The sequence below is a fragment of the Bufo gargarizans genome, unplaced genomic scaffold (genome assembly GCF_014858855.1).
Source record: "Bufo gargarizans isolate SCDJY-AF-19 unplaced genomic scaffold, ASM1485885v1 fragScaff_scaffold_293_pilon:::fragment_2:::debris, whole genome shotgun sequence".
Classification (NCBI taxonomy): Eukaryota; Metazoa; Chordata; class Amphibia; order Anura; family Bufonidae; genus Bufo; species Bufo gargarizans.
Genome location: NW_025334084.1, coordinates 941,063 through 955,266, shown reverse-complemented (window position 1 = coordinate 955,266; position 14,204 = coordinate 941,063). Strand labels below are relative to the sequence as shown.

The window sequence follows — 14,204 nt, the reverse complement described above, 5'->3', positions numbered from 1 at the left end:
TTACTTGAAGTCACAACTATAACGTAAAGTACTGAAAAGCACCTGTCCAGAGGCATAAAATAAAATAAAATAAAATAAAAACCTCTCATATATTCCCCATGTTGCTCCTCTTCCCTCTCCCAGATTTAGGGCTCTTTCACATCTGCGTTATTGTCTTCCGGCATAGAGTTCCGTCGTCGGGGCTCTATGCCGGAAGAATACTGATCAGGATTATCCTAATGCATTCTGAATGGACAGTCCGTCCTTCAGGATGCATCAGGATGTCTTCCGTTCCGTTCCGGAACGTTTTTTGGCCGCAGCAAATAGCGCAGCATGCTGCGCTTTTTGCTCCGGCCAAAAATCCGGAACACTTGCCGCAAGGCCGGATCCGGAATGAATGCCCATTGAAAGGCATTGATCCGGATCCGGCCTTAAGCTAAACGTCGTTTCGGCGCATTGCCGGATGCGACGTTTAGCTTTTTCTCAATGGTTACCATGGCTGCCGGGACGCTAAAGTCCTGGCAGCCACGGTAAAGTGTAGTGGGGAGCGGGGAGCAGCATACTTACCGTCCGTGCGGCTCCCGGTGCGCTCCAGAGTGACGTCAGGGCGCCCCAGGCGCATGGATGACGTGATCGCATGGATCACATGATCCATGCGCATGGGGCGCTCTGACGTCACTCTGGAGCGCCCCGGTAGCCGCGCGGACTGTAAGTATACCGCTCCCCCGCTCCCCACTACTACTATGGCAACCAGGACTTTAATAGCGTCCTGGGTGCCATAGTAACACTGAAAGCATTTTGAAGACGGATCCGTCTTCAAATGCTTTCAGTACACTTGCGTTTTTCCGGATCCGGCGTGTAATTCCGGCAAGTGGAGTACACGCCGGATCCGGACAACGCAAGTGTGAAAGAGGCCTTAGAATGGAGCATACAGGAAAGTGATGTCACAAGCTGTGCCCACCTGCTACCACAGTTACCCCCAAGTAACAATGTAGTTTTAGTTTGAAGTCACTTTGACATTGGTTAAACTGCCTTGATTGTAGCAGTGGCTAGAACCTGCTAACGGGATCCGACTGAAGAAATAATGATATATTGAAATAAAGGAAATACAGATGTATTGTTCAATAATAAGATAATACATTTTTTGTGTACCATTTCCTGTCATGTTGACAATAGTTACTATAGCAGAAGAGCTAACCAGGGAGATAACAGTTCTGTGGAACAAGTGACAGTCTCTGAGAGAGAAAAATGGAGAAATAATGGAAAGATTCAGACTCCAGGACTCACTTTTTTGAAGTGTCAAGTTCTCAGTCTTTATTTAGCAATTGTGCACAGACAATACAAGGCTCAATTCTCTCTGGTGTAGGCTGTTGACGCGTTTCGAAAGGTTCTTATTCGTAAAAAAATTGAACAAGAGAGTGCACAGCAGCTATTTGCAAGGGACAGTGCTGAATGTTTGTCAGAGAAGGTAATGCCTCCACTGTGGGCTACAGACATTCCTGCATCTTGGTCAGGGCGATATACCTAAAAAATCCTGGCATACCTAAGACACAGGCTGGCCGCCTGTTAAACATCTAGGCTGCAGTCCGTATGCAGAAATACTTATTGAAAAAGCTCAAATAGAATTGGACATTGTAGTGCCATATTTGTGAGCAGAAAGAAATTGAATAATTGTGAGAGAGTGAAAGACTGCACCCCTTGGCCGGATTTGAGAAGACTGTACAGGTTATGCAGAGAGGAACTCAGAGGGAACTTTACTTGTCATCAGGGGCGTTGTTAGGTTAAAACATTTGGGGCCTGGGCCCCTGATGTTTTGTCCCAGGCCCCGAATGTCTTGCCTGCTAGATACTAGTCCTCAGGACCGCAATACAATTGAATCTAATGCTTTGGAAGAGCTGAAGGACCTGTGATGACATCACAGGTCATGTGACCAATAAAAACATGCAGGGGGCATTATATATACTGGGGGCACTTCAGAGTGAGCATTATACCAGTAGGGGGCAGTATAAATACTTGGGGCACTGTAGGGGTATGATAAATCCAGGGGACATTATAGGCGTTCTTATTACTAGTGGCTCTATAGAAGAGACTTATAGATCCGCCTTATTTCTACTAAGAGCACTATGGGGGCCTTATTACTACTGAGGGGTCTGTAGAGACCTTTATTACCACTGGGGGAACAATAGGGGGGCCTTATTTCTACTGGGGGCTCTGTGAGTGTATTATTAATACTGGAGGGCTCTTCTACTAATGGAAGCACTCTTGGGGAGCGTTATCATGGTTGGGGGCCCTGTAGGGGCACTCTTGGAGAGCGTTATCACGGTTGGGGGCACTGTAGGGGGTGGTATTACTAATGAGGGCATTTTAGAAGGGAATTACAATTGGTGGGACTATGAGAAGCACTATTACTATGGGGGACACTCATTTTTCTTCAGGATAGTATTTGGGGGTATTGTGGAGCACAGCGAGCAGCAGGATAACACTGTGGGAACTCCAGTTTGGGAGATGATGATAGAAATGTGAGGAGGCTAAGATGTCTGTGTGTCACACACTGCAGAGATGAGCTGCAAAAGATGATAAGAGAGAAGATCTACATCAGAGGAGACGTCACCTGGAGGCATCGGATGTGACAGGTATGTGCTGCTGTATAGCAAGTACAGCAAAATGCGGTGTGCGGGGGAAGAGGATTGATTTAGAGAACTGGGCCATATTTATTGGGGCTTGGGCCCCGGATCTTTTGAGACCCTAGCAACGCCCCAGCTTGTCATACTGCATCCTATACACAACCTTGGGAATCTGCATATACTAACTGTAAAGACTATTCTTCATGCCAACTGCTTAGTACAGTGGACTTGTAGCACTAAAACCAGTCTCATTACAGCACTGCCATCAATGCCATCTGCATCACCATAGCGTGCATTACATGGCCCCTCTGCAGGATCCTTGCTTGCCCTTCCAAAACTCACATACACCAGGGGAACCCCACTACCACCAAGCAGAGGGCCACAGAGACAGAGTGTGCCCTGAGAGGAAGATGGGTTGTGCCCCTTCATTCAGTGTGAGGCCCAGGGAGCAACACAGCCTAAGCTGCCACAGAGAGCACTACTACTCCCATCCTCTCCCGGGCACGCTGCATATAGCAGTAATCTGAGGTTGATAAAGATATAACAGTCATAAACTTTTCAACTATCGCTTCACTTGTTTTATCAATGCCGATCCAGCCTACTGACAATAGCATGAAAAACAATGAATATCACTTTAATTGACATTGAGTTTCCCCGCTCTAGATTTAATATTTTCAATGCAATAGATTTAGTAGATCTGCCATGTCAACAGGGATGTGCATAATGGAACTAAGGGGCAGAGTTAAATGAACCCCTACTTTTTATCTTGTAAGTTTAATGAACCTCTACTTTATAAAATGTTGAAAAAAGGTGTGACACAACTGCAGTAGTGGGGTGGCATAAAAAAACTGGCGTAGCATTTCTAGACAAAAGTGCTAGGTTTAAAGATGCACCAACTGAATTCAAATATTACTCTCATGATAGATAACCCCCCATAGAATATTTTTTTCAATTCAAATGGTAGCATAACTATAAGATTTGCATTTGTGTGGCAACCTCTGTTCTTATGGACTGGCAATCTGTCTGCAACTAACCGAAGGCTCCTATATGGGTTGTGATTTAATATTATTAAACATTAAAGGGGTTGTCTCACTTCAGCAAATGGCATTTATCATGTACAGAAAGTTAATACAAGGCACTTACTAATGTATTGTGATTATCCATATTGCTTCTTTTGCTGGCTGGATTCAGTTTTCCATCACATTATACACTGCTCGTTTCCATGGTTTTGGCCACCCTCCAATCCAGCAGCGGTGGCCATACTTGCACACTATCGAAAAAAGCACCAACCGATGTGTGCTCCCGCGGTCCCGGCCACCAGAGAGGCCGGCACTTTTTCCTGTAGTGTGCAAGCACGGCCACCGGTAATGGATTGCAGGGTGGTCGTAACCCCTGGATATGAGCAGTGTATAATGTGATGGAAAAATGAATCAAGCCAGTAAAGGAAGCAATATGGAGACTCACAATACATTAGTAAGTGCCTTGTGTTAACTTTTTCTACATGATAAATGCCATTTGCTGAAGGGAGACAACTCCTTTAACCTTTATATTTATTTTATTATTATTTCTGATGTTTTGAACCCTCTTATGACTGTTTTTTGAAGTTCTCTACAATAGTTCAGCTTTGCCATGGATCATCATCCACTATCAATAACCACATCTTGATTCATGAGATGACATTGATTCTTGGACCATAATGAGACAAAGGAAGGAGGCTATTATAGTCATTTTAAAATGCATGTTCCCGAAAGATCTTTATATTTAAGGCTACTTTCACACTTTCGTCAGAGGATTCCGGCAGGCAGTTCCAAATGCATTGAAATACCGGATCCGTCTCTCCATGTCACCCGGAAAAACGATACGGTATTTATTTTTTTCACAGATTTAAAGGTTCTGCATATGTGTGGACCGGAAGAACGGATCCGTCAATGCGGCAATTTTAATCCGGCACTAATACATTTCAATGGAAATTAATGCCATATCCGGCATTCCGGCAAATGTTCAGGATTTTTGGCTGGAGAGAAAAATGCAGCATGCTGCAGTATTTTCTCCGGCCAGAAAACGTAAGAGGGACTGAACTGATGCATCCTGAACGGATTGCTCTCCATTCAGAATGCATTAGGATAAAACTGATCAGTTTTTTTTCCGGTATTGAGCCCCTAGAATGGAACTCAATACCGGAAAAGAAAAACGCTAGTGTGAAAGTTCCCTAACACATGTTTTCATTTAAAATGTTGCATTACATGAAAACCAGATCTAGTGCATAGCCCTATTATGATATGGGCGGGGTGGATTGGGAACTTAAAGTGGCCCTGGAAAAAATACTAAAAGTGGCCCCATATTGTAGTTGGGTTCACATTGATGGAAGGCATGGCCAGCAGTACCATATTGTGGGACATTATACCACTCCAACAGAGCCAAATACCAGAGTCCATGACAAAATACTGCCAGCAGCACAAAAAGACATCCCCAAAAACTTCCACTGCCGGCCCTCTGGGCATCGGCCCACTGAGAAATTTCCCTGTAAAGAATATGGCCCCTGGATATGGGGAAGAACATAATAGGTCAGGTAAATTTGGAGACATCTTGACACAGTAGCACTGATTTGCTAGTATTTCACTCTCCTACAAACTGAGGATTGCTTGAGTATATAGCAACTACAGTTCACAAACGTTTTCCTTCTCCAGCTTGGATAAAGTAATCCCATTACCTGGTATCTGTCCTCGGCATGTGTAATAGAATTCCTTACAATAGTCCTTGCATAAGGTAGGGACCACCAGTTGCTTTTCAAATGTCTCGGTGCTCTCTGGAGGATGGAAGAGATTCTGGGCATGTGGTGAACAGTAGGCACATCTGATTTCCTCAAGGATTTTTGCACATTCTGTGTTGTTAGGAACTGAAAATATCTGCAAGTCACAAACCAGAGAAAAATAAGCACATGACGTATGTTTCACTTGGACAAATATTTAAATCAGTGCTAACAGAACAATAAACTCAAATGCAGTGGAACATGCTGGTTGCACATTTTTTGCAAAAATGTATCTACAGGACAAGTATGTATCTATAGAATTTGAGGAATTTTAATTTATTTTATGGTCAACTGCTGCATTTTAGTGAGGTTCTGTGGAAACGAAATTCTAAAGACAAAATGCGTTAGAACAAAAAAATGTATATGCAGGTGGGTTAAATATGCATGCCTTCGAGTGTTTGATCCTATTCTTGAAATTCCTACATTGGAATTTTCTCAATAGGGGTTCATTATTGAGGTTATTTGGTTTCTTTTAGGTCAGGTATTGTTGTTAACTCATTTGTGACTTTATTTTGAAATGTAGAAAGCACCACAATGAAACTGAATCAGGTAATATCCAACCTTTACTTTGGAGACATCATGATGGTGCACACATATAACACACAACAAAACTCTTCTCGAGCCAATCCGACATTTGTTACATTGCCAATGTACAATTTAATAAGATTCTAAAGAATGTGGTCAACTGCGGTGTGGATTTCTTCCAAATGATCTGGTGTTGTCCATTGGTGAAGAGCATGGGATGGTTTCATTTAAGAGAATATGTAAAGGAAAATAACTTAGTAGCCTGAACTGTGCCATAAATAGTAAAATTCTAGTATCGAAAAGTGACTATAATTGGAAAAGATAAGTCCGTTCTTGGCAGAATGCAGCCCTTTCTATTGAACTGTCAAAGGAAATTATTAATGAATGTTGCGGGCTGAAAAAAAAAAATCCTTAAAATGTGAAATGTGGAATGGGGTTCCATAAATTGTCAAAATTCAACTATACTATACTTTTTTGTGTGTGTGTTTTGCTGTTCCAACACAGCAGGAGCCTAACATCTTGTTCTGTGTGAGGTCTGTGGTGGAATTACCTTTCTGGAAGATTGATAGAGCCATCATTCCAGGTTTGGTTTCAATAAACTAATACTCTCTGTGAAGTCAATTATAACGCCTTAGGGTCCTATTTAACACATGAATTGCTGGATAGGCATGTGAGACACACAATACTCCTTTAGGACATAGATCTGTCCTTCTTGCTTTCTTTTTTCTTTCTTTTTCTTGTCTTACCACATCAGTCTCAAAGATCAAGAACCTTCTATGATGTCAAAGAACATATCCAAGGCAATGAAACCCAGAGAGGCACATGTAAGTGCTCTATCAGACACAGGCCACATTGTCTTTCTGGATGTTATTTCTCATACTGTTCTTATAAGAGATGTGAATATATGTTGATATGTTTAAGCTGGTCATAAACATAATGACTATTGCCAATGATGGGATCACCTTATGATCGCTCACAATAATGGTCACATATATGATACTAAAAACGATCCTTAGGTCAGATCATCTACTGTTGCTCTTTCTGTATTTTTAATATACTAGTGGCTATTATCCAATATAATAGCATGTGGGACATGGCAAATCTAAGGTATCTGCCACAGGAACTACTCCAAAGCCAGAAATTGTGATAAAATAAAAAAATAAGCTATATTCACCTATTTGAGCCAATCACTCACCTCAGGGATTTCATGATGTATAATTGCTAAGGCCAGTGATTAGCTTTAGTGGTCACATGGCATACAGGAGCATGTCACAAGTTATCAAAACCTGGAGGGTTGGACTGAAGCGGTGCTGCTGGAGGCGGAGGGGATGAATTGGGTTATTTTACTATTTTATCAGAATTCCTGCCTTTGGGGAGGTTTTTGAGCATCTTGGCCCAACCCTTTAAGGCTTCCATATGAGAGCTCCAATTGGCCAAATCTTTAACTTTCAACCCAACACTTGATATTTACTATTTGCAAATCTGTACTAAAACTCATTAGCCATTATGGTAGGATTCTCTCTCTCTAGTGCAAAATAGGTAGTGAAACCAAATGTATGTTTTCAGTGCAGATGCACCTCAGAAATGTCCTAGTAAATAACTCTAATTGTCTCTGTTTGTTTACTGTCAACCTAATTGGACTGTGATCTGTTTGGATAAGGGATCTCCTCATTTAATCCTTGTCAGTGTACTTGTACATATTGTATTGTGTAGACTCTTACCATTAAAAACTTGTATTTTTAGCCTTTTATATAACTTTTTGTATAGTTTTATATATATATATATATATATATATATATATATATATATATTATGTGACAAGCATTGTAACAAAATCTCTTGATCTACTGAAAGTTAAGACCATACTCAACATCTGGAGAAAGTGACTGTGATACCTACACACTCTTTGAACTTTCTTCATGTCATATTTTATCAGTGTTAACCAATCATTATGTTTACTAGAAAAATGTTGGAACATACTCCATTGTATGCCTGGAATTTTTCGATACAAGACATTGTTTCCTCCCTAAAATATCCATGTCCTATGTACACATTGATCTGCGAACCTGAACTATATTACTATAGAGTTCAAATTCAATTTTAAGTGAGTAGGTAAAGAAGTAATAATACCCTGGTGGCTTTTACAAAAGAGTCTAGAAGACATTGTTTGTTTAGTCATGAGAGTGACAAAAAGCTTTTGCCTCTAAAGAACTAGAGCAAACAGATGATTGTAAAAGAGCACACTTTAGGAACCATATTCAAACAACTACTGACACCCTGTGAATCCGTAACAGGCCTAAGGGCGAAGGTGAGCCGGTAAACGGTTTGATTTGGCAATCTAGAAATTAAACAAGTTTACAGTCCAATCCTACTATCAATTCTTCCTAATCACACCTATAATTCTACCAAATCTACCAAAGCCTTGATACTCTATATTGCCATATTAGAGCTCCTGACTGTGAGTCAACACAACAAGTTATCCAGCTTGTAATTATTCAATGTGACTGAGGGCTTTACAGGATAATTGGGCCCAATCACCTTTTTGGGCTTAGTATCAATTATATACTTTATTGACTAGCCTACAATAAATCTTAAAGGCCCATTGATTATTGTGGACACCCACCCAGAATACAAAAGAATTCTAAGCTCCAATGCAGCAAAAAATAAAAAGAGAAAGGGATTAGGGCATGAATCTACACATGCTTAAAACCATCTGTTTGCAGTACATTTCAATCACGGCCTAACCTCAGTGGTCCTGGAACACTATAAACATGGAGCTTTACCCATGCCCAGAATCATAAATTGCTCCTGGTCACTGGAGAATAATGGACAAACTGACACTAAAACCTGCAGCAAGACAGTTCTCACTCATCTGGGATAAGAAAAGGGGCCTGGCCCAAATTCTCCCTGAAAAGGCAAGAACATTTGGACAGAGCGCTGGGGCTGAAGGAGAATGATGTTCTCCAGTTTCACCCATTAGTGAACCAACTAACAAACACAATGGTGTTGTTATTCTTTTGCCATAAGCAACAAGACTCTGTGTGTGGGCAGCAGTTTAGTGAGGAGGAGGAGAAGTCGACCCCTTTTTGTCCTATTGATTTTGTTCTATTTGCATGACTTGAGCAAATTAAATGATGCAATATGGCTTTTTGTTACAAAACAAAGTGAAAGATACCACCCAGACACATATGTTGATTCGTAGAAGCTGTTTACATGAGAATAGAATGAAATCTACCGTGAACTAAGCATAAAAATTCGATTCAGCAATGGCCATTTTTCTTTACTGTGCTTGGGCCAGAAAGGCTGAAACGCAAGTTTTCCAAGAGTCTCTCAGGCCTTGACAACAACATACTTGCCAGTGAAGAATTCTTAATTAAACTAAAACCAGGGTACGGAAAAAGGGACACCTGATGGTTTAACTTCACGTGCGCTGATTCTTAATGAAATGATTCGTTAACACCAATGCAGATAAATGCACAATTCAAAGGGCACATTTAACACATTTACCATTTGAGAGTCAGAGACTGCCTTAAACCGATTCAGAACCTGACCAAAACATCATTACTCATAACCAGTTAGGTCAATATATGCAACCTGATGGTCAATGGCACGTTCGCCATTCTAGGGTGATGGATGGATGAGCGTGCTAAGCTTACAACTTTAGTTACTTGAGACATTTTTCAGAATATTATTTTATTCATGTAATGTTTAACATTTATTTTTATGGTGCTGTAGATAGACCAAAGTTATTCTATGGGCAATAAACTCCAGAGCACAAGCACTTAGCTTTCCAACACAGCTCACTAAAGCCAATAATGGAGTGACATTAAGCTCTATGATATCACTAGCCAATAGACCTAAGGTCAGGTTTAGTCACCATGTGACTCTTCAAGTGTTGTTTAACGTACACCACAACAATGGTCTGCATAGAGGAGCAAGCTGCTAGGATTATTAGCACGCCAAATACATTACTGTCACAGCCAATTTGAAGAAAAGAAGCCTCGTTTGTTCCATAAGACTCAACAAGAACCCTTTAGAAGCTATAGACTACATTCACTTATAAGGAGAGCAAACCCATGGATAAAACACTGCGATCAAACTTATATTAGCCCTCAGATATCAATGATCACTCAGATGCCAGGCAGCCAAGATCTTCTAAACTTTGCAGGAGGTGTAGGAAGCTCTGAAACGTGTCAAGATCAACATCTACACCAGCAATCTATCTTCTTCAACAAAATTTGGCTGGAAGAGAGATCTTTTCTGTGTGGTCTGTAACATGAGGCTTGTTTGCGAGGATGTCTCTGTCCATGGTATGGGTAAGATGTAGCAGAGGTACAATGCCTGAGCATCTGAGGTAATCGCTATAGCAACAACAAACCGCAAAACAACCATCTCATTAGTACGCCAGGATCCAGTCCTGGTAAGACCACCACTCACGCCTTAGTTTCTATCTCAGTGACGGTATTTACTTTAAGTTGACATCGTGTATCAAGTTCTTTTTTGTGACTGTGAAGACCCAAGTCTTTCTCCACACGGATACATGTCCACCTACTTCACACTCCTATTTATGGCTAACTAGACAAACATATACAAGTAAACCTAAACATGGTCCTACGCGTTTTATAGAATTTATTATGACACGTGGAAATTCCCACCCACTCTGTGCATAAACAGAATTCTGCTTACCTAGATGTATAGAAATCCTGTTTACACACTAACACAACATTTCCTCTGTGTGTGTATGTATATATATAGTGTAGATTTAGCTTCAACATATGCAGTGTATATTTACCGGACCTAAATGCATACAGGCACGCATCCTTTCCCTCCAACTTATAAACACCATTAAAAGGTACACAGATGCTAACACAAACACTATAGACATGTGTATACAAACTCGCACATACCACCTCACCGTTAACCCCTTACATACAAAGACTCCATATGTTGACATTACATTGGTTTGATGGGCAGAGGGCGGGTCGAATGGCTGACTAGCTGATAAGACTAGGTCCCCTCGCCACCTTTAGTAAGTCATACTTGGCTGTGACTACTCTGATGTATCAAGGGCAGCAAGTATTACTTTAACATAGAACTCTACCGTCCATAGACGTGGACCACACCAGATGTGATGCTGGCTCACTTAGCATGTCACACCTGTTCTTAATTGGGCGTTACCCTCACAAGTATCCATCATATCCATGCCCCATTTCATATACTTGGAACCTACAGAAAGCACACCGGTCTCAGATTTGATGTTATATATTAGAGGGTCAACAACCTTCAGCACTCCAGCTGCTGTGAAACTACAACTCCCAGCATGCACACTTGCTTAGCTGCTCTTGTAACTCCCATAGAAGTAAATGGGGCCTTCAGGGAGTTGTAGTTGGAGAACTTCTAGAGTGCCGGAGGTTGCTGACCCCAGTTTTATGTTACATATTATCTTGAAATCTAAAAAGTAGCACCCACAAAGGTCGGATGTAGTCACACGAGGGTCTTTTTTTATATAAATGTGAAACCTTTTGAAGAACGGTGAGCAGGACAGCGGCCGATATAGTCAATTGCAATCTATTAAAAGTTTCAGGACTATAGATGAGCCCTGAGATTTCTAGAAATTTGTGATCATGTAGCATGGGATGGACTGCGCCTGCTCCCCTCACATGTGATGCTCTGGAGCCTCTTAGTGTCAAGAGCTGTTAGCACAGATGGTGGTTCTAAAAGCATAACCTACACGGAAGATCTCCTTGATCTTACAACCTGTGGCTCCCTAGTGTAGCTCTTGTGGAATGTGCTGCCTACTATTGAACTACAACTCCCAGCATAGCTCCAGCTGGCTGATACAGACTTTTATCATCTTCGGCAACTGATATTAACCAGGCAAATCGGACACTTGACACATCAGAAATACAAGCAAAAGCAGATCATTATCAGATGGCGGAGTTCAGAACATGAGGTTTGGTAGACAACCTATGGCTCACCCCTAGCGGAAACATGTTGACCATTGTGGAACTACAACTATCAGCATTTCAGATTGTTTAAGGTATATCTGACCAGGCTATAAACATTTCAGATCATCCATATATTGCAGGTGAAATGACTGTATTCTGTATTATGTGAAGTGACTGCATTATGTAAAATTACTGTATTCTGTAAAATAGATGTATAATGTGAAATTACTGCATTTTGTATTATGTGAAATGACTGTATTCTGTGAAATTACTGTATTATATGAAATGACTGTATTCTTTGAAATCACAGTATTCTGTATTATGTGAAATGACCGTATTCTGTGAAATCACTGTATTATATGAAATGACTGTATTCTGTGATGTGACTGTAATATGTGAAATCACAGTATTCTGTATCATGTGAAATGATTGTATTCTGTGAAATGACTGTATTATATGAAATGACTGTATTATATATAATGACTGTGTTCTGTGATGTGACTGTATTATGTGAAACCACAGTATTCTGCATTATGTGAAATGACTGTATTCTGTGATGTGGCTGTATTATATTAAATGACTGTATTCTGTATTATGTGATGTGACTGTATTATGTGAAATCACAGTATTCTGTGAAAACACTATTCTGTGGTGTGACTGTATTCTGTGATGTGACTGTATTATATGACTGTAATTTGTGATGTGACTGTATTCTGTGAAAGGACTGTATTCTGTAATGTGACTGTATTCTGTGATGTGACTGTATTCTCTGAAATGACTGTATTCTGTGATGTGACTGTATTATGTGATTGTATTATATGACTGTATTCTGTGATGTGACTGTATTATGTGAAATGACTGCATTTTGTGATGTGACTGTATTCTGTGATGTGACTGTATTATATGACTGTATTTTGTGATGTGACTGTATTCTGTGAAATGACTGTAGTTTGTGATGTGACTGTATTATATGATGTGACTGTATACTGTAATGTGACTGTATTCTGTGATGTGATTGTATTATATGACTGTATTCTGTAATGTGACTGTATTCTGTGATGTGACTGTATTTTGTGATGTGACTGTATTTTGTGATGTGACTGTATTATGTGAAATGACTGTATTCTGTGATGTGACTGTATTCTGTGATGTGACTGTATTCTGTGATGTGATTGTATTATATGACTGTATTCTGTGATGTGACTGTATTCTGTGAAATGACTATTTTGTGATGTGACTGTATTATATGATGTGACTGTCTCATGCATTCATATAATAACCAGCTGATAAACCACTGCAGCCCCAGCTCTGAACACGTGTGCCCCGTGCAGCTCCCTGCCATGGTGCCAGCCTGCACTTCACCCCCATGTCTATGCCCCCAGAGGGTGACTGCTTGCTGCTTACCTTGGGATCTATATGCATGCCCGCACTCTCAGGTTTGGGGCAGCAGGAGAGCCGGGGGTACAGTCCTCTACATCCAGCTCCCCCCAGCTCCAGGCTCTGTAACTTCCTATGCCTCTTTTTGACACGTTTGGGGGGGTTCCCATTCAGGCACCTTCTCCTCCTGACCCCAGAGTCACTCTTCTCCCCATATTTAGCTTCACACTCCAGAACGAGCAGCCCAGCAGCCCCCCAAACCAGCATCCACTGGAAGAGCAGCATCTTGTGGCCCGGCGCAGCAGGCCAGGTGTCCTGAGTGCAGGTAGGGCTCAGCGCCGCGGGTGTGCCCGGGAGTTTGGCACGGTGCAGGAATGCTCTGTCCTCTCCAGCTGCCCGGACTGTGCTGCTCTCACATCTCCTCGGGGCTCTCATGTTTCGCTCCTCTTTTTGCTTCTTTTTAAGTGGAGCACAAGGAGGTGCTGCCACCCCGCGCCCCCTGACGTCACTGCCCCCTGTACACACGCCAGGCACCGGAGCGGGGCTGGAATTTGTATACAAGTCTGTGAACTCCCTCAGATGCTGGCAGCTGCCCTGTGACGGAGGATGCTGCAGAGCGTGTGTCCTCAGAAGGCGGCAGTGCAGGCAGTCCTACAGGGGACCGTTCACACCTCGGCTTTTCTGTAGCTTTCAGGTGTATCTAGACGGATGCAATTTTGTGATTACCTCAGCTTTCCCCCCTGACGTACACCATTAATGGATGTGCGATGCATAGGTCTCAAGATGTTTGTGTAAAAACAATATACATTTTTTTGTGTGAAACCTTTTGTGAAAGATTTGAAGAAGTGAAGCATCAGGTGAAAAAAAAAAAAACATATACATTTAACGGATATGAAACATAGGGAAACGTTTAAAGAATTTAAAAAGGCCGGTCTTAATAAA

The 14,204-nt window shown here is 41.5% G+C and overlaps 1 protein-coding gene across 1 annotated transcript in view; it reads right to left on the bottom strand.

The window, feature by feature from the left end:
• Window positions 1-13,712, bottom strand: part of LOC122922375 (hedgehog interacting protein) — a 108,120-nt gene extending 94,408 nt beyond the window's left edge. Inside the window, exons 1-2 of the mRNA XM_044272966.1 lie at window positions 13,290-13,712; window positions 5,314-5,509 (exon numbers count right to left, since the gene is read on the bottom strand). Of these exons, the coding sequence (XP_044128901.1) occupies window positions 5,314-5,509; window positions 13,290-13,697 (604 nt within the window). The 5' untranslated portion in view covers window positions 13,698-13,712. The remainder of the gene's footprint in view (window positions 1-5,313; window positions 5,510-13,289) is intronic.
• Between the last annotated feature and the right edge of the window lie 492 nt (window positions 13,713-14,204).